Source organism: Biomphalaria glabrata, chromosome 11 (assembly GCF_947242115.1).
Source record: "Biomphalaria glabrata chromosome 11, xgBioGlab47.1, whole genome shotgun sequence".
In the NCBI taxonomy this organism is placed as follows: domain Eukaryota; kingdom Metazoa; phylum Mollusca; class Gastropoda; family Planorbidae; genus Biomphalaria; species Biomphalaria glabrata.
Window position 1 is genome coordinate 8,179,180 of NC_074721.1, and position 20,231 is coordinate 8,199,410.

The window sequence follows — 20,231 nt, forward strand, 5'->3', positions numbered from 1 at the left end:
TTTGGACTAGGAAGTAAATTATCTTCAACTCTGAAGGAACTTCCAAAACATGTCAAACATTTCACAAACAAACAAACCTTTTCTCTCTCTACTTACTCTTCTATCTTATTTTACTCTTCTCATTCTCCTCTTTCAACGAATACACTCTCTTCTTGTTCTCTCATCTTTCTACGTTCTTTTTTTTTTTACAATAATTGTTTTCTTGTATACTCTCATATTTTATCTTATAAGCTGCAGGCGTTCCGTAAAAGTAGAATTTAATTATGTCCTACTTGTATGTTTATTAGAGACTTCAACACTGCTCTAAGTCGTTGGTTTACCCGGCTGATATCGGAAACTCGCCCCATTCTCTTAGGGCTCTATGGAAAAAGGAGAACTTGTATAAATGGGTTCTAGCGTATAGAATAAGAAATGTGCCTTTATCTTTTGTCTCTATTATAAGTATTTAATCCGATTTTTTAAATGATTTTTTTTATTAATAAGTTACGTTTTAGTATTTTAAGATTCATTGCCACTTTATTTTTGTAATAGTCCTCTTCCCCGGAGTGTCTCCACGTTTGGTGATTATACTAATGGTGTTGCATTTGATTATTTAATTGATAAATTTCCTTCTTATTCTCTCCCTTTTTGTTCTGTCTCCCCAACCTCCAACCTCCAACTCCCCCCCCCCCCCGGCAAAAAAAAACAGGTTTCCCATGAACACCTAACTTTTATTTTTTTTCAATAAATCTCCGCTTACTGATTCAATCTACAGCGCGACTAGTATCGTCCAATCTGATACAATGTCTGCTCTGCGTATGTAGATGCTTCAAATAATAATACTAGAGATTGCTGTAATTTTGTAAGTGTACAGGAGCAGATTTAATTCTGGTTTTATCTTGTCCAGACAATCTCTATTTTAAATAGCTCAACCTAATAGCAATATAAATACAAGCAGCAACAGAGTTTATTTATTTGTGTGCTGTTGTTAGACTTGTTGTGGGACGATTCGACAATGTTAGGTAAGTTTTTTGTTTTGTGTTTTAGTGTTTAGGTTCATTATATTGGTTTTTGTTTTTTGTTTAGTGTCAGTATATCTCATGCTTATGAAGCATATATGAGTTCAGTCCAGTCAACTTTATAGTATGCAGTATTTAGGTGAGATCTCAAGACTGCAGGCATCAATGAAATGATATAGGAGGAAGGATCGCTAGATAGGAAAGCATGGAGGCAGTCAATGCATACTGGTAGAAACCTTACAATTATTTTTGTTTGAAATTCAACAAGATTATAAAAAAAAAAAAAACACTATACACCAGGCATGTGAAATTTGATAAATAATTTAACCCGCTTTGACCCCCCTTCCTTTTTTTTAAAGCACCTTTCACTCTGCTTGAGAGGACAGGGGTGCACGCGCCACTGTTGAAAACACGCTGCGCTTAGGAGGAAAAACCACTGAGACGTGTCCGTTAGCTGAGTACACTAAAGTAGCTGGCACATGGCTTCTCCAGACGGACATTTGATTGTTTAGAGATAACTTAAGTTATTAGTCAACTAGTAGTTCAATACATACTATTAGATACTACAGGGCTCTCTATTTTAACAGTATAACAGTTTAAGCCCTCAACTAAACGAAATGATGATTAATATATTCCGTATAAACTGTCTACCACTTTTGCACACGGATGCACCAGATTTAAGTGACGACAAATAAACAGAGACAATGTGTATTATTTATTTTGTCTGTTTTTATTCGTACTAATCAGAATGTATTTGAATGGATACAAATCAATTTTACGCCACTATTCACTTCTTCTGAAATCGCATTCATAATTGGGTATCGAGAAGTAATACATGATGTTTCCTTTTCAGACCTATAGGGCAGATGATTTTAATGTCATCTGTTTCTGTGGCCCACTTATAACGAGGGTGTCAAGTGGCCAGCACAACGACCAACCGCGTTTACTCTTCCGAAACGAATGTCGGGTACCCATTAGAGCTGGATGGACTCAGAGGCGTCCAAAGATCCCAAAATTTAAAATCCAAGTCTTCACCAGGATTCGAAACTGGGTCTCCCGGTTCGGAAGCTTAACATTTTTAACACTCAGTCACATAAAAATCAGCATATTAAAAGGGTTTTAAAATTTCTTAGTATTTCTTACCTGCTCCGACAAGGGGCAAATACTGATAGATTCCATTCAATAAGTATGTTTAAAAACAAAATTTAATGCATGTTTTGTTTTTCAGGCACCCTTTCTATTTTCTTTATTTTGTGCTACCTGTTGACGACAATTGGAGGATTTGGCCAGGAAGCTCTAGATCTAACTCCATACATTGCGACAAACGCCAAGTTAGCCCGAGAACTAAGTCAAGTGAGAGATCCGCGGGGCATTATTCCACCAAGCTACTCTGGGTTCGTTAATGTTGACAGAAGATTCGGAAACCACTTGTTTTTCTGGTTCTTTCCAGCTCTAAACAGTAGTCTCACCGCCCCTCTTCTGGTCTGGTTAAACGGTGGGCCTACGTATTCCTCAATGATTGGCCTCTTTCAAGAGAATGGGCCGATTAAAGTAGTAATAAAAAATGGAACTGTGGGATATGCAAGAAAAGAGCGTTCCTGGGCGGAAACATTTTCAATGCTGTACATCGATAATCCAGTTGGAACTGGTTTCAGCTACACCGAAGACGAGCGAGGTTATAAAGTAGACCAAGATGGCTATGGTCAAGACTTGTATTCTTTTATAACAAACTTTTATAAGATGTTTCCTGAATACTTAAAAAGGCCACTGTACATTGGAGGAACTTCTTATGCTGGAAAATATGTGTCTGCCTTTGCTTATCTGCTTGATCAGAAAATTCAGAAACGAGAAACGTGCATTCCATTTGCGGGGATCTATCTTGGCGCGCCATTTTACGAACCATTTCCTCAAGTCAAATCATCACCTGATCTATTGTACAATTTAGGAGTACTGAGCAGACGCCAACGGCAGGTATATCTTGAGAATATCACTGCGTTAGAGAATAAATTACAAGACCCCACCAATAATGTCTCGAGCCTTGAAATCATTGGCACATTAAATCCCCCACTTGGGCTAACTGACCTAAATAATTACCATACTCAGCAAGGAATTCAGCTTGAGATCGAGGCTCTCATGAACTCGGAAGAGATGAAGAGAATAGTGCATGCTGGGAACAGAACATTCAGGTTATTCAATGCGGATCTGTTCCTTAAGTTCAACAAAGACTTCATGACAAGCGCCACTTCAAAGATAGCCAGTCTGATGAACAGGTACAAAGTTCTGATCTACAATGGAGACTACGATCTTACTGTGAGTACCTCCTCAGTGGAGACGGCCCTGGCGTCAACCCCTTGGGAAGGGAGACAGGATTATCTGTCTTCCAGTCGTTCAGTGTGGCGAGTAAATTCGAATTTAGCAGGCTACTTCAGTCGCGTGGACAAATTTTGTAGAGTCATTGTTCGCAAAAGTGGACACTTGGCATCGTTCGATCAACTTGAAATAACCGCCTTAATGATGCGTCAGTTTGTCGAGACCGGGTGTGTGGAATAAGCGAATGTCACATTAAAGCATTGCAAGTACTTTGCTTCGACTGTATGAATAGACGTACCCCTCAAATAAACATAGAATCACTAGAAAAAAAACTTAGCATCAATCATCACTCAAATTAATGTAGAGGCACTCAATAAATATAAGATTAATAAAATAAATATATCAGCACTCAATAAATATAACATTAATAAAATAAACTTGTCAGCCTAAATAAAAAACACAACCTAACTTCATTCAAATCGACATAGTAATAAGCCTTGTCTTCGTGTCCGAAGAAAAATGAGGAATGCAGTATTTTTCGTGGTTACGCAGCCCCAGCTGTGACCTACATATTTTGCCGCATCCAGGATAAGCATAAACGACATAAAAACATAACATCACTCAAATAAACATTACATTGCTAAAAAGAACAACAACAACATAATAACACTGAAACATAGCATCAATCGAATAAACTCTAACAATCTATTGCAAATAAGCTACACTTGCCAAGCAATAAATACATACGACATAATGCACATAGACATGAAAGATCATTGTAGATATTAGATGTAGTTAGTCCATTAGTCCTAGTGCTATTCTCCAATATTTATTTTGTTTGAAAGAAAATGTTAAAGTTTAACTCAAAGTCGTATTCCTAGTTGTATACAAATGTATTTTCTATTAGAAATGTTCCTACATAGCAGAACAACTATGAAGTGCTCGCTTTTTTTTGTTATGTCGGTGCATGGAACTATACACAACGAACAGTTACTTCAATACAGAATCCTCTACTTAGAAAGAATTTGTCGCGAAGGGTGTTCGAAAAGAAAATAAATTTTGTGACCATATCCTAATCTACTAAATTATGTCTACTATAACAGTTTGTCAGAATATGTTTGAAGTTTTTATAAACCTTTTTTTCAAAGAACCCCCCAAAATATTTTCTATTCAAGACGGGGAAATTGCGTTTGATCGAAGCGTAAAATTCTTCTTTGTCTCCATCATTTTATTTTGTAACGCATTGCAGGATGCGCAAGAACATGGGCAAAGAACCTGTTTTCTATACGGGTTTGTAAAAAAACCTCAAAGTTGCTGTTCCTTTAGTTCCATGGTCGGTGTACAGACTAAAGAAAGTGCTGACACCTTAGGTGTTTTTTAAAGATATCTGATATAAAGTGTTCAGTTTTAAGCACAGCAGAATCCAATTCTCTTAGCTCTTTCGTTTGAAGCTTATATATTTTTTTTATTAAGAAGTTGGCAACACTGAAGTTCATCCACGCGTCCTTGACATTGTTTAATTTATCGTCATACTGAACCAAAATGACTGAAATCAAAATAATAATGCCACAAACAATGGACCTCAGTCACCAATCGTAAACAAACAACATTTAGCCACTTGATAATATTGATAAAACAACGGAAAAAAAACTGTCACGTGACAGCCCGTGTGTATTACGTAATTTGTATAGAAGAGATAGAGAACAACGTGGGTAAATGTTGTTTGTTTCGATTGATGAATGAGGTCCATTAGCTGAGTTGGATCCTTGGCCTTAAAACTCTTTACCAAATGAAAAGACTCAAGTTTTTCTTTTCTTTTATAAGTTAATATAAATGTTTAAAATAAGATATTAAAATAAAACAATAAAGTTCATGATTCTTTCTGTTACAAGTTCACGGTGTGTCTTTGTGATAACATTTACATTACATCTATTTACTTATAAAACAAAATAAAAAGAGGATATATTGAATGTGAAGCTGAGGAAAGGAAAGGATACGAATGAATGGAGATAATAGAAATATAGACCATCACATGGTGTCCATTAAATGTGTACTAGACATTGGCACAAATGAAGACAAAGGAGAGGCCTGTTTTGTTTTAACTTTTTAACAGGCAGATGTTAGTGAATGAATTCGATTTCACCCTGTCTCCAGAATCTAGATTATGTCGCAAAACGAATTCATCCTGTCTTAACTGTCTTTAGTCTCCAGATTGTCGTAAAACGAGTTCAGGCTGTCTCCAGTCACCAGAATGTGTCTTAAATCGAATATGGAAACGCTGTACCCATCTTCAGGACTGAGAGGTGGAAAAGCAGCTCTTTTCACAAAGCTTCTAACAATTCTGTCGCTCTGTCTTTCTCTCTGTCTGTCTGGTATAATGTTTGTACACGTTATTTCTCCCACACCTATTTTCGTATCAATTTGAAACTTTAAACAATTATTTATTGTACCTCACAAAACATGAATACAAAAATGTAATTAGCAAATGTATTGGCAATTATTTTTTGTTTGAAATCGAATAAAGGAAATAACGCCTATATTAATGAGATATATAGTTATTCGTGCGGTGTTCTTCCTCTTAGATAAGCTTTGTTTTGAAAAGAAGGATTTTTAAAATGTATTTTGCTTGTTCCTGAAGTGTGATTGACGTCGATGAAAGAAACACATGTTTGCACATTATGAACATTTGGCAACAATAGAAGCAATAGAAACAAAGGTGAAACTTAAAATAGGTCCCGACGATGAGTAGGATCACGGACATCATTCTCGATAGCATCGCAAAGCAGCGACATAAGTGTCAGTACTGTGCTACATGCTAATGACATCAGTCACCAAGCTAATAATCTTCAATTACTTGTAACTTTTTATAATGAGACAGTTTCAATCTATAAGATAGTAGTATTTTTAATAAATTTGCATTTTTTGTATGTATATACCGTGGGCACACCTGATTTCTGTAGGTGTCCGCAGGCCGCATAAAACACTCCGACGTGCCGCATGTGGCCCACGGGCCGCAACTTGCCCATCCCTGGTCTAGAGTGTTGTAAATCATAAATCATATCAATTTTATAAGAATAAATTTGAAGTAGACGAATTAGTTTTAATAATGTCCCTTTGTTGTTTAATGTGATTTTTGATGTGTTATCTCCCATTATGTCAATAATGATCACATCGTGCATGGAGACGGAGTCTGCACGATGGGTACATTTGTTCCAAGGTGACTAAATGAGCAATTTACCGCATTAATTATAGCAGGCAGGCCTTAGATATAGGCAAACTAGGCAGCTGCCTGAGGCCTCCGATTCGTGGGGGGTCTCGCACAGGACTGACACAAATTTTAGAGAACATAATGCGAATCTTGAATCGAAACATAGAAAGTTGAAAAAGCTCTGTCTCTTCTAGCCTATCTATGAGTCTTTACTACACGGCTCGGTGTTTAGATCTACTTGTTACACTACACTAAGCAGGTTTTTAATAATTGCTTAAAGTTGTTTTTTTCTTTTTTGAAGAATCGTTTTAGGCATTGGTAGAATAGTATAGGTAGATTAGAATCAAGTCGGAAAGCGCAGATGATACCGTATAAAGTGTTAAAAATGAAATTTTATTAATTAACACCCAGTTCTCTGTTTTATTATTTTATCAAGATTTTAGTAGCAATAGCTTATATTTTATTTAATTTAAATATTATAGCCTTTTGTTGTTGTTGGTGTGTTTTTTTGTTATGTGTGGTTTTGAATGTAGTGGCCCCCTAATACAAACAGCTGCTAATAGTTGTTTTTGTGTTGTCTATCTGTCCGTTTAGCACGTTTGCTTCCAAACAAAAAAATAATGGTATAGCTATTGAAAATCTGATTGAACCCTAAAATCGAACTTAAGCCTCCTTGATGAAAAGCCGACATGTTTGCCACTAGGCTATTCAAGTACTTATAGAAGGTTTCAAAGTTAGTTTAAAATTGTTAGCTAACGACCTGATTCTCTACATTAGGCTCAACTCCCACTCACGTAGTACATTTCTATAATAAATAAAATTACTTAATTACTACTAATTTCCTAGTTAATTGGTTATTTTTATTTAAAAAAAATGACTCGTTTTGTCATCGATCAATGAATTATTTGAAAATAAAAAATTAGACATTTTCTAGATCTATATTTTATTTTATTTTCCGTCTTTGTCATGTAAAATGCACATTTTCTTTCTTAGTGTATGTTTTAAAGGTTTTGGAGGCACTATTAATAGTGAGACCCCTGGGCACAAGTTCAGTCTGCACTTCGTAATCCGGTCCTTAGTTTAATTGTTATACGTGAAATGTAAAGAACACTCTAATCGATAGTTTCTTTTCTTTTTATCATATAGTCCGTCGGTAATGTATTTACAGATTCCGTAAATGAATTTTATCAAACGCCAATTATTGTGTCTGTTTCTTTAGGCACACACTGCCACATCGGCACACTTGTTTTACGATGTGACAAAAATTGAAGCCACGATTTATGTCTATTGTTGAGACGCTCCTTGAAAGCCAGACGGCCCTTCCATGGTGTCCTCAAGTTGAGATGCTTTGCCCACACCATTACTGTCAGTGCAGACCTTTTTATTATATCGACCATTGCTGGTGGGAGCAAGTTCAAGTCTTTCTGCAACTATCTGTTCAATTCTCTTTGCTGTTTTTTGCGAATGGAAGGAAGCTGAAACCTAAAAAAGTGAAAAAAAAAATGATGCAGATTTTAAAATACTTAGACAGGTCTTGCGAACTGAGACACTTCTTACAATACTAAAACACAATCTTTCGATACTAAGACACACGAGTCTTTCGATACCAATACACAGTGTCTTTCGATACTAAGACACGAGTCTTTCGATTCTCATAGCTCACATTACTCAGACACTTATTACGATGCTAAGAGAAGTCTTAAAATTAACCGAACGCTAGTTTTGTTCAAATGTTCTGTTACAATATTAGCAATCCCATTGATAAACTACAGCAGGGATCCCCAAGCTGTGGTTCGCGGGCCCTATCTGGTCTGTGACGCGCTCCTCTCTGGCTCATTCAAAGTCCTACCTGAATTATACTAAAAAATTATAAAGCCCAAAATGTCGAAACAAAGATTGGACCCCTGTGAATACAGTTTCGATGGGCGTTGGTCCTCCTTATATTACAACATTTGTGACTTCAATGAGTATTGATCCTCCTGCGCAAAATGACAGGGTGATTAAAAAAAAAGAATGCGCAAAAGTCATCACTCATTTATTCATATCAAAAACATTGTAATGGACTGAATTAGCATTCATTTGATACAGGATTGATCTTTGTATAAATTGATGTCAATAAAACTTGTCAATTTCAATTTGTCTTTTTAGGAAAATCACTTGTCGATTGAACCTAATTGGCGACTCCTTTGCTTATGGTGTTTTGCGTGCTTCCGTTTGCGAACAAAAAACAAAACGTTATAGTCACAGTGCAGCGTACTTTTGGACAGTATTTTGGCATTGATGCACCCCGACGTTGCTAGTAAATGTCAATGACATGAAAGATCGAATAACACCTGCATTAAACACGGTAGACGGGGGCACCCTGAAACCCGTTAGGGGGAGGGGGAGGAATGTTCATATCAGCTTGATTTTGTCCGTGCCGCCGGTGGAGGTCACATTGAGCACTTGTAAAGCATGAAATCAGAAATTGAAGTTGTATACCACACTTGTGTCCAGTAAAGTACCTATCTTTTTCAAATATAGCGCGGTAATTTTGGCGCTGTCTTTTTTAATCACGCTGTATTTGCGCGAATGTTGATTTCAATAGGCACTGATCCATCTTATATTTTACATCATCGGTAATGTAAATGGATATTTATCCACTTATATTTACATCATTGGTGATCAAATTTTTAAAAAATCAAAGCTTAATATCACATGGTGTGGTCATATTCAGATTTACTTCTCTTGACATTATGCACGAATTAAGAGAAGGAGAGGACAGGTAGAATTAATTTAAAAAATCAAGAACATAAAAAAAAAAATACTTTAAAAAAAAAACAGAGCTTATAAGAAATTTAAATCTATCGATTAGTCTAGATCAGTAAACTAATTAAATTTGTAATAGATCTAAGAATTCTAGACCAACAACAATAAAGCTTTGCGATTAGAAATATTATTACAGTGCTTATATCTACTCATTCTGTCTGTCTGTCTGGTAAAACGTTTATTAAGTTATTTCTCCGACACTCAATCGCGGATCAAGCTGAAATTTTGCAAATATTTTTTTTTTATCTGTCAACACAAAAATCAATTTAAAAAAAAATTGTTTAATTAATTATTTGAAATTAGTTATTGTATTAGGTATCTCGAACAATGGAAATAAGTTGTACTTGATTGAAGTTGTGGTATAAGCTGAATTAGTCCCCTTTATAGGTTGCCGATCTTTGTAATAAAAAAGGCGATAGCACTGTAGCCCTTGTTCTATTTCCCCTACCCTTTTATAAATCCAACAGACTACTGGTCATGCGGTGCAGGTTACATGCATATAGTAGTAATATTTTGGAACTCCAGTGGCGGACTGAAATGGTTAATGTGTGTGCGGCCTACTGATACACACGACTCAGGCCCATCACACAGGTCAACGGGTCAACGGCTGTCGATAGACAAGGGACAGTACTGATAGTTCACCTGTATTGTGGCCATGTGATCAAGAGCCTTCACGGTCGAGAGCCAGTGTGTTTACAAGGACAGTTGAGTCCAGGGATAGCAAGGCAGTAAGGACTGTGTGGTACCTTTGAGTCCTCGAAAATGTAGCAGTACGAGCTAGAGACACTAGTAATGTTTACTTAGGTAGTTCTGTTAAGTTCCAGAAAGCATTTGAATTTGATGTAGCCAATTGTGTTGAATTGGCTGTCGATGTATTTGTAATTAAAACGCCACTTTGTTACTTGAAGCTCTTGTTGTCAAGTTCTTGAGTTAGATGTGCTGTGTTGTGTTGTTGAGTAGTGTTTGCAGAAGACCTGATTGAGAAGATCGTAACAATATAATCACCCACCCCCTTTTCCACACATATTGACTCTTCTGACGAAAAAAAGTAAGAAAAAAAAAAGAGACAATGACCTTAACATGGACAAGACGTGGGCAGCTTTGCACTAATTTGATCAAAGACTGGTCAAAGTTTTCTTTATGCTCTGGTAAACTTAGTTTAAAACTTCTGATGCTTTGGCTGTAGAACAAACAAAAGATATATATTATTGACTAGACATATATTACCCGCGGCCCGCGGGTCTTAATTTGCGTATCACTTTTGATATAGTCACTAAGAGTGCTTTGTAAACAATTAAACGAAATAATAATTTTAAAAAGAAAGCGAATGTGGAATGCGTGAATGTAAATATAGTATGACAAGAGTTCCCTCAGACTGTTCTGTCTAAAGAGATTCTTACAACTTAAAAGTGTCTAGGTTGACACTATCATTTCCAGTGACTTGGTCGCTCCGCACTAGAGTCGCGGCCGAAGGACGAACACACAAGGAACAACTTCCATTTTTCTCATACCAAACTAGTGTGAAGTGAGGTAGACCTGAATCTCTCAACGCCTCTTACTGTTACAATCGCATGTGATTTCTAAAACTTTGACTTTCACAGTTCAAAATCCACCAATTACATTTTAATGTTTTTACCTACGCCTTTAATAGCTTTAACCGTCCTAACTTTCTGTATATAGTTATTAGTAAATTTAAAATCTCCACTTTCAGACGTCGACTTGTCCAGTGTAAACAATGAATGACACAACGACTCTACTCGCTGCTGTTCTTCTGTTTCCATCTATGTCATACTGTATCCCAGTTCTTTTGATGAATGCGAGGGACCCTCTCAATTCGTAACATGTCTGTCCTTACACATGGACTTGGGTAAGGAGTGGCTTTGAAAGGACTTACCCGTAATGATCTCTTATGTGATCAAACACAATTGCCATCTTATAGCCATGCCTTCGGGTTGAATAAAAAAGTATCTTTGATATTATCATCTTTAGGCGGCATACAGGCAAAACGGGATCCAATAAAGCTGGAAGAGAAACAGATGGTTTGTAAACATTGCCCATGATATTGAACTCGACTTCCACATCGGGACATGCTTCCGCCTGTAAAAGATTTAAAGAAACAAGAAAAACGTGTTTAAAATTACCTTTGGTTAAAAAGACAATACCTCTATTTTACAGCTTAGCTTAGCTTAGGTCCTCCCGCGCCGTTCTGCGCATTGGGCGGCAAGCTGTCTCCATAAATATCTGACACTGGCAATGTCTGAAGCCTCCTCCCACCTGGTGTCCACTGTTCTGAGGTCCTTCATGAAGGTGTGTCGCCAAGTAATACGAGGACGTCCCTGTTTGCGCTTTCCTCGTTTTGGCCTCCATGTTATCGCAACTCTTGGTGTGCGTAATTCATTTTGACGAAGAACATGTCCCGCAAACCTCATGCGACGCTCAGTCACAACTTCACTAAGTGTTCGACTCCCAGTTCGGCATAGGATTTCCTTGTTTGAGATCCGGTCTGTGTAACTGACTTCCAAAATCCGTCTCAGCCATCTCTGTTGAGCCACATTTAGTCTTTTCTCAATTCTGACAGATGACTTCCATAAAATGCATATGTAGCAGTTGGAATGACGATTGTGTTGAGAAGGTGTAACATAAAATAAACTATTTTTAAAAAATCATTTTTTTTAAATCTTAACTCAAATTGGGTATCGAACTCGTGATGTTGACGTCGTCAACTTCTTGGTTGAACGATTCTACCAGTAAGACCAGCGGGCGTTGTATAAGGGAGTTTGAGTTTTTGGCACATCGGCACAATTTAGGCCATGTCGTGCCCGTAATCCTTCAAGGATTACTCTCCCTTTATATCTCAAGAGCCAATTCCATACATATACAATTATTTGTATAGTCTAGTCTAGTATCTAGACGTAATCATTTTTAGATTTAGATTTTTTCGCAAAAAATATAAGCAAAGTTTAGATAATGTATCAATAAACTTTAGTGCCATTAGAAAATGGAATGGGCTGCCTGAATCAACCAGTAAAACAAACGACTTAGCAGAGTTTAAGTCATTGATAAACATGCATGACTAGATAGACACATGAAAGGCATAGGACGTAATTATTTTCTTTTTAAAGTAAATGGCTCATTCTGTCTCGGAAGACAATGGATGCGCCCAGATGAGTCACTGGCTTTGGCTATGTCTTGAGATGGGTCAAAATCTGGAGTGAGTGATCAAGCCAATTCTGGAGCGCAGAGCTTGCCACAGTTCGTGCATGTATATGTATCTGTCCTAGGGCTAGCTGACAGCTATCTTTCTGAAGTAGCTTATGTAATATATAATATAATTCTGGAGCGGCAGAGCTTGCCACAGTTCGTGCATGTATATGTATCTGTCCCAGCTGACAGCTATCTTTTTGAAGTAGCGTATGTAATATATAATATAATTCTGGAGCGGCAGAGCTTGCCACAGTTCGTGCATGTATATGTATCTGTCCTAGGGCTAGCTGACAGCTATCTTTTTCAAGTAGCGTATGCAATATATAATATAATTCTGGAGTGGCAGAGCTTACCACAGTTCGTGCATGTATATGTATCTGTCCCAGCTGACAGCTATCTTTTTGAAGTAGCGTATGTAATATATAATATAATTCTGGAGCGGCAGAGCTTACCACAGTTCGTGCATGTATATGTATCTGTCCCAGCTGACAGCTATCTTTTTGAAGTAGCGTATGTAATATATAATATAATTCTAGAGCGGCAGAGCTTGCCACAGTTCGTGCATGTATATGTATCTGTCCTAGGGCTAGCTGACAGCTATCTTTTTGAAGTAGCGTATGCAATATATAATATTGTTACGAATCTCGCTATCCAGGCTCTCTGCAAACTGCACCATACACCACCAACCTAAAGAACTTGACAACTTAGGGCTCCAAAGTAACGTAACACTTTAATAGTTGAATGAATAACAACCAATACTGTACAATTGGCAACACGTACACTGTACAAATATCTCTCCGATAACACCGTACCGCCGTATCAACTCTTGCACTGGCCTCTCCGTCTCGTTCCGGGCTTGCACTGGGTTCAACAGTTCAGGACTGACTTCACACACTAGGCTCGTTGTGTCGGACTCGATCGCAGACTAAGATCAAGACGCCAGTCGTCTCAACTGTACTTGACAGTACTCCGCAGTGAACCGTCGTAATGCTCCGTACAGAACCACACCGCTGAACTGTGCTGTAGTCGACCGGACTGTAGTGAACCGGGCTCTGAACCCTTGCCGTGAACCGTCTCTCGTGAACCTTGCTGTAATGAGCCCCTTTTCTCGACCGCCTTGACTGCGACACCTCCGCTCTTATATAGGGTCCCTACTGGCCTTCTCGAACCGGACAGAACGCCGCTCGACGTTTCTAGGTGGTCAGATAACTACAACTCTCGTGACGCTACTGAGCTCTGTTCACGACGTCGATCCTTCCCGGACCGCCGTCGATCCTTCCCGAACCACCGTGTTGACACTCGTCTCGGCTGACCATCGTAACTCGTCACGGTTGACCGCTCGTCTAGCGCTGGCCTGGGGCGATTTGCGTCGGCTGACTACACTCACACCACTACCCCCATCTGTGCCACCACCAGGTTTATAACAATATAATTCTGGAGCGGCAGAGCTTACCACAGTTCGTGCATGTATATGTATCTGTCCCAGCTGACAGCTATCTTTCTGAAGTAGCGTATGTAATATATAATATTGTTACGAATCTCGCTATCCAGGCTCTCTGCAAACTGCACCATACACCACCAACCTAAAGAACTTGACAACTTAGGGCTCCAAAGTAACGTAACACTTTAATAGTTGAATGAATAACAACCAATACTGTACAATTGGCAACACGTACACTGTACAAATATCTCTCCGATAACACCGTACCGCCGTATCAACTCTTGCACTGGCCTCTCCGTCTCGTTCCGGGCTTGCACTGGGTTCAACAGTTCAGGACTGACTTCACACACTAGGCTCGTTGTGTCGGACTCGATCGCAGACTAAGATCAAGACGCCAGTCGTCTCAACTGTACTTGACAGTACTCCGCAGTGAACCGTCGTAATGCTCCGTACAGAACCACACCGCTGAACTGTGCTGTAGTCGACCGGACTGTAGTGAACCGGGCTCTGAACCCTTGCCGTGAACCGTCTCTCGTGAACCTTGCTGTAATGAGCCCCTTTTCTCGACCGCCTTGACTGCGACACCTCCGCTCTTATATAGGGTCCCTACTGGCCTTCTCGAACCGGACAGAACGCCGCTCGACGTTTCTAGGTGGTCAGATAACTACAACTCTCGTGACGCTACTGAGCTCTGTTCACGACGTCGATCCTTCCCGGACCGCCGTCGATCCTTCCCGAACCACCGTGTTGACACTCGTCTCGGCTGACCATCGTAACTCGTCACGGTTGACCGCTCGTCTAGCGCTGGCCTGGGGCGATTTGCGTCGGCTGACTACACTCACACCACTACCCCCATCTGTGCCACCACCAGGTTTATAACAATATAATTCTGGAGCGGCAGAGCTTACCACAGTTTGTGCATGTATATGTATCTGTCCTAGGGCTAGCTGACAGCTATCTTTTTGAAGTAGCGTATGTAATATATAATATAAAAGAAGAAGACAATGCCTGCATTCGGAAATTCCCGAACGCGATAGTGCTTTTAAAACCTATGTTGGCTCTAGATCCAAGTCTAAGTCTAGTACTCACGCGAAGTTTACATTTATTTATTTTTTACTTTGAAAAGTTAAAACGTGTGGTCAACGAGCTAATAATTATTTACTGATTTCATCAACTGATACATTTCTAGGAAAATCGTTAAAGACCTTTTTTTAGATTAGCGACCATGCGGGTTCTAGACTCCTGATCCTGATGTTTCCACGAAGTTCTGACTTGAATAGAGGTATTGGAAAAAAAAACAATAACGGTTAGTTTAAAAGAAAAAAGTTCTCAATTGAGTAATTTGAGAGGAACGATAGTATTACTTATAGATAGAAATACCTGCAGGCTAAGCCTTTTTAAAAGTACAGATGCATTTGGTTTATGTCACACTTTACTTAGGTGAGGAGGATTTGTTCAGCATTACAAAATTCCGTTGCCCCGAACCAGGTGTACATTGCTAGGCTACGGATTTTAATATTTTACGATTTTTACATACAGTACACATAATTCTTTGTTTGATTTATTATGTGGTCGCAAGATGTTTGAATTTTTTTTCTTTTTATTCTTGTAGGACTAACAATTCTATTCATCACGGTAAAATTAACATGCTCTGTTCATAGAAAGTCGAAATCATCGTCCTTTGAACCTATACTGTGAAGGAAATTCAATGCACATGTGGTAGGTTTTTTTTTTTTGGTCACATGAAAAATTCGACCTTTTTAACAAGCAAAATTTTAAAAAATAAATAAATTATAGCTTTTATATAGCGCTACTTTCATGCTTATAGCATGCTCAGAGCGCTTTTGGTCCAATCTCATTTGTGGACCAGTGGGGGGGGGGGGGAAGGGGGTATCTAGGAGTTGGTTTTGTTGGTTTTCCGTGCTGCCTTTAGGCGCTCAGTAAAAATGTCGAACATAGAGCCCCCTTCTAGGTAGCCAAGCTAAACCAAGTTCAAGCGCACTTGGCCTGTCGACCACGCTTTCCACTTAAAAAACAAAAAGCATAGCTTATATAAAAGAAATAAAAACACTCTTACAACCATAAACATAAATCTAGATCTATAAAATCTAAACAGGATAATTATAATAATAAAGCTCAGAAATAGAATATCATATATCTATAAAATATACTTCTACTTCGAGTTTAGACATACTAAGTTACTACTGGATCTATTAATAGTTACTAAGTCTAAGATAGTCAGATAGGTAGATAAATAGTTTTATTCTAGATCTAAAATTTCAAACTTAAAATACAAATACATAAACCATTGTAAACTAGCTTTCACTTTAGCCTTAAGCATTGTAAACTTTAAACTAGATTTAGACTAGACCTTTAAAAACTAAAACCAAATAATAGCCATCATGAAATTGCTCTGGCTATTTATTCTGATAAATACTAAATACACACTAATTGAACACAGATCTAGATCACACTAAATTAAAAAAAAAAAAACAGTCATTACCAGGCATCACACTATAGATAGATGCAACTTCAAAAATAATCTGACACACACATCCATAACATTAAAGAAGATACCCATCACAAATGGAAGTTCTCAATTATAAACAGACTAAATAGATACATATAACAATAAATATTGATAGCAGGAGATGTAGAATCAAACCCAGGACCTAGATCTGTAGAGTGATGCTACATCTGTAAAAAAGTATGCACGATGAAACAGAAAGCCATTCAATGTGACATCTGTGATGAATGGTACCACGCATCATGTCTCCATATGAAATGAATACACCTGTGTATTATGTATTATGCAACTAAGACGCATCGTGGCACTGTGTACCGTGTGGGTTACCTCAGTTTTCATCGGGACTGTTTGAGTCCTTTGATGCAAACACTTCTAACCCATATAACATCCTATGCATTACAAAAAAAATTAGATGAAATACAGAAATGGGAATCAAATTGGAGCATGTCTTTCCACCCAGAAAAATGTCAGCTATTAAGAGTAACAAAAAAACTAAAACAAATTAATTCCACTTATCTTATAAATGGTAAACCATTAAAACAGACTAAAAACGCAAAATACCTAGGTGTTATAATTGTCAGGGGCAGGTATGGCGAGAGTGATTGTGTTATTTCTTTGTACTATTTATGTATGAAAGAGTTATATCCTTTTGTTTATTTCTTCTCCTTCCTCCCTCCCCCCCCCCCTCCCTCCCACAGGCATGATTGTGAACAGTATACACTTGATGTTTTTGAATGGGAGTCTCCGTTGGTTGATAGAGTGAATTGGCAGTTCGTTAGTTGTTTTATGTTCCTGGACTGGTGCTTGTTTAAGTAATATTTATTGTGCATTATTGAGCTATATTGGATATTAAAATATCATTGTTATATTCTTGGAGATCTAGAGTTGGAGTTGATGTGTATCTATTGGTAACTGTTCTTATTTGAGTAACTAATCAAGTATTAAGTAATTGTAATTGAGTATTGAAGGATTTAAGAATCAAGTAATATTTGTTCGTATAAGTGAAAACCCTAGAGAGCCAAGTTAAGCAACACAAGAGCAAAGCACATATATATATATAAAATTGAACCCTGACAATAATAAATAAAAAACTGTCATGGAATCCCCATATTGATGAAACTATAAAAAAAAATCAAACAAAGCATTATGGTTTATTAGAAGAAATTTCTATAAATCAAATGAGAACATAAAACTAAAATGTTATTTAACCTTGGTTAGGCCAATAATAGAATTTGCATCCTCTGTTTGGGACCCCTCAACTCAAGAAAACATTAAACACAAAATAGAGCAGTGAGATTCATAACAAACGAATATTCACATTTGACTAGAGTAACACCTTTAGTAAAATCACTAAATTTAGAAAGCCTTCAGGATAGAAGACTTAATTGTAAAGAAGCAATTATACATAAAACACTGAACCATAATCTTTAAATCTTTAAGAAAGTACTCAGAAAGACACAAAGATAAGGGCACATTCCTCGTTCTATATGCTAGGACGAATTTGTACAAAAGCTCCTTCTTCCCTAGCGCTATTAGAGCATGGAATGGGTTGCCTGAGCTGTCCAGGAAAACCAGGGACTTGTCGAAGTTTAGGTCATTGGTTAATATGCATGACTAAATGCATGACGCGTATGACGTAATCATCTTCTTTTTAGAAGTAACGTCTGTATCATAAGATAAGATCTGATAAATCTCAATAATGTAAGATTATTTCTTCTTTTCTATATATAAAATAATTAATAACTAAATTTGTGAATTTTTCACATTGATTTATGCTCAATGATTAATTGTGGAAGGTTCCGAATTCTCCCAAAAATGAGAAGTGCTAGAAATAATGTTTTAAAAAATTAATATATAAGCAATGGTAAAGGATGGGTCGAATGGCATGGTGGATACACACAGAGGGGCATTCCTTCAACGATCATTGTTACATGTTTTATTCTTAATATGAAACGATGAATCTTTTTTTTTTTCTTTGCCAAAGTAACCTCCATGGCCAGCCTTGGATAATGGAGGGTCTTGGGCGAAGTGAATTTATTTAAGCTAAATCCCAGTGACTCCACCAATAACAATGGACAAGGGTTTTGCTATTTCTTTTGTAAAAGGGTAGTTTGGGGTCCTGTGCGAAGCCCCCACAAATCCAATGCGGCTGCCTAGTTTGCCTATACCTTCACTCAGATTTGCCAGTTCTGTAGGATAAAGCCTAGCTGTAAATAAAAATGCATGAAGGGGTACAGGGACTTACCAAATATATCCAGCTTGCTTGTTGTATGCGAGAGATCTGGGGACTGACAGCTTTTAATAACAGAGACAGACACGTCAGCTCTCCTCGCCTGGAACTCGCAAGGGAGACAATTATTTCGTCGGTTAAATAAAAGAAATTGATGCACAGTTTAGTTAGTTTTGTCAATGACGTCAGACCGGTGGACAGCCAATCTAAATCCTTTTGTCGCCTGCTGGGGTAGACAAAATATTCTTCCATTCTAAGTGTTTCTAGAGTGTTTCTGGACTTTTTGAACACGGCATCCAAGACTTTCTGACCCTCAGGAATAGTCCAGTGAGCTGAAGACATCTCAAAGGCGTTCAAAGGAGGGTGTCTGGCAAACATTTTCGTCAATTTATTGGCAATACTTTTCATGACTAGCCCTTTGGCGCATTCCATTCGAAGATTGGAAACTTTAAACGAAGTCACCCTGGGCATCACCAAAAATGTGAGAAACAAATTGAACCGATTGGCCATTTTCTGGCAATCATGCAAGCATGGATGTCGGCACTTAACTGACAGCGTTTGACAATGTGGCCCGAAATTTTGAAAACAAAATAACAGGTCGGTCTTTATTTTCTTAGTTGTTCGGAGAGTACAGTCCAAAACAAATGTTTGTTTTTTCCAAAGATTGGGACTGCTCACGATTACAGACTTCCAGCTTGTGCACACAGACATGGCCTGTAGAAGATCCTCTTTGGAAAGGAACATAAAAATCTGTTCAAGTGTTTCTACTGGAAGACTTGAGAGAGACGCTTCTTTCTGCAAATCAGTGACATTCTTATCCTCGGTTTTTAGTTGTCTGGATATGTCTTCATGTGCCATATTTCTAGCTACTTTTAGTAAATTACTAGCTGTTGTCGTTAAAAATATTAATGCGATGTAAACAAGTCATCCATATTCCCGTCAAGTTCAACTCTGTTATGTGTTTCCACAAGGAAAATTTAGATTTCAAGTGTAAGTGTAGTCAAAGTGCGCAATTTTAATCTAGATTGGTGCGCATTCTCAACTCTTGTCTAGTCTGTCTGCTTTTCAAAAATAAACCTATGCAAGTCCACTGCTGGTTATATCATGTCTTAGCTGCTTTGATGACTGTTTAAGATAAATGGAAGGGGTAGTAACTAAATCTCTATTTCTAAAACATTTACACGTGACGTCCTGCTAAAAGAAAAATTGTCCGCCCCCTCCATAGCCAGTTAGAGTGTCTGGGAGGGTTCTAAGAATACAATTAAAAAAAAAAGGAAAGCCACTTAATACGGCTTATAGTCAAAAACGAAAATTAATGAGATGTGCTGTATTTAACGTGGCTACGCAGTCCCAGCTGCGACCTACATATTTTGCCATAACCAGCGCAGAAAAAAACCTTTATGGAGTAGCCCCATTTTGCTAGCTAGAGTGTTTAATGTAAAAATACAAAACTCGTGTGTCTTCTTTACCTAGTATTGATGCGAAGCATTTTTCCGTTGCATAAA

The 20,231-nt window shown here is 37.9% G+C and overlaps 2 protein-coding genes across 2 annotated transcripts; one reads left to right on the plus strand and one right to left on the minus strand.

Moving 5' to 3' along the window:
• Nucleotides 1-886: 886 nt before the first annotated feature.
• On the plus strand, nt 887-5,854 carry LOC106061638 (probable serine carboxypeptidase CPVL). The gene is made up of 2 exons (XM_013219820.2): nt 887-1,001; nt 2,227-5,854. Exons 1-2 carry the CDS (start codon nt 995-997, stop codon nt 3,546-3,548), a joined length of 1,329 nt encoding a protein of 442 aa, XP_013075274.2. The 5' UTR covers nt 887-994; the 3' UTR covers nt 3,549-5,854.
• Nucleotides 5,855-7,634: 1,780 nt separating this feature from the next.
• On the minus strand, nt 7,635-19,694 carry LOC129921628 (uncharacterized). The gene is made up of 4 exons (XM_056003659.1): nt 18,742-19,694; nt 11,219-11,421; nt 10,399-10,504; nt 7,635-7,998 (listed from the first exon to the last, which is right to left on the minus strand). Exons 1-4 carry the CDS (start codon nt 19,582-19,584, stop codon nt 7,801-7,803), a joined length of 1,350 nt encoding a protein of 449 aa, XP_055859634.1. The 5' UTR covers nt 19,585-19,694; the 3' UTR covers nt 7,635-7,800.
• Nucleotides 19,695-20,231: the final 537 nt, after the last annotated feature.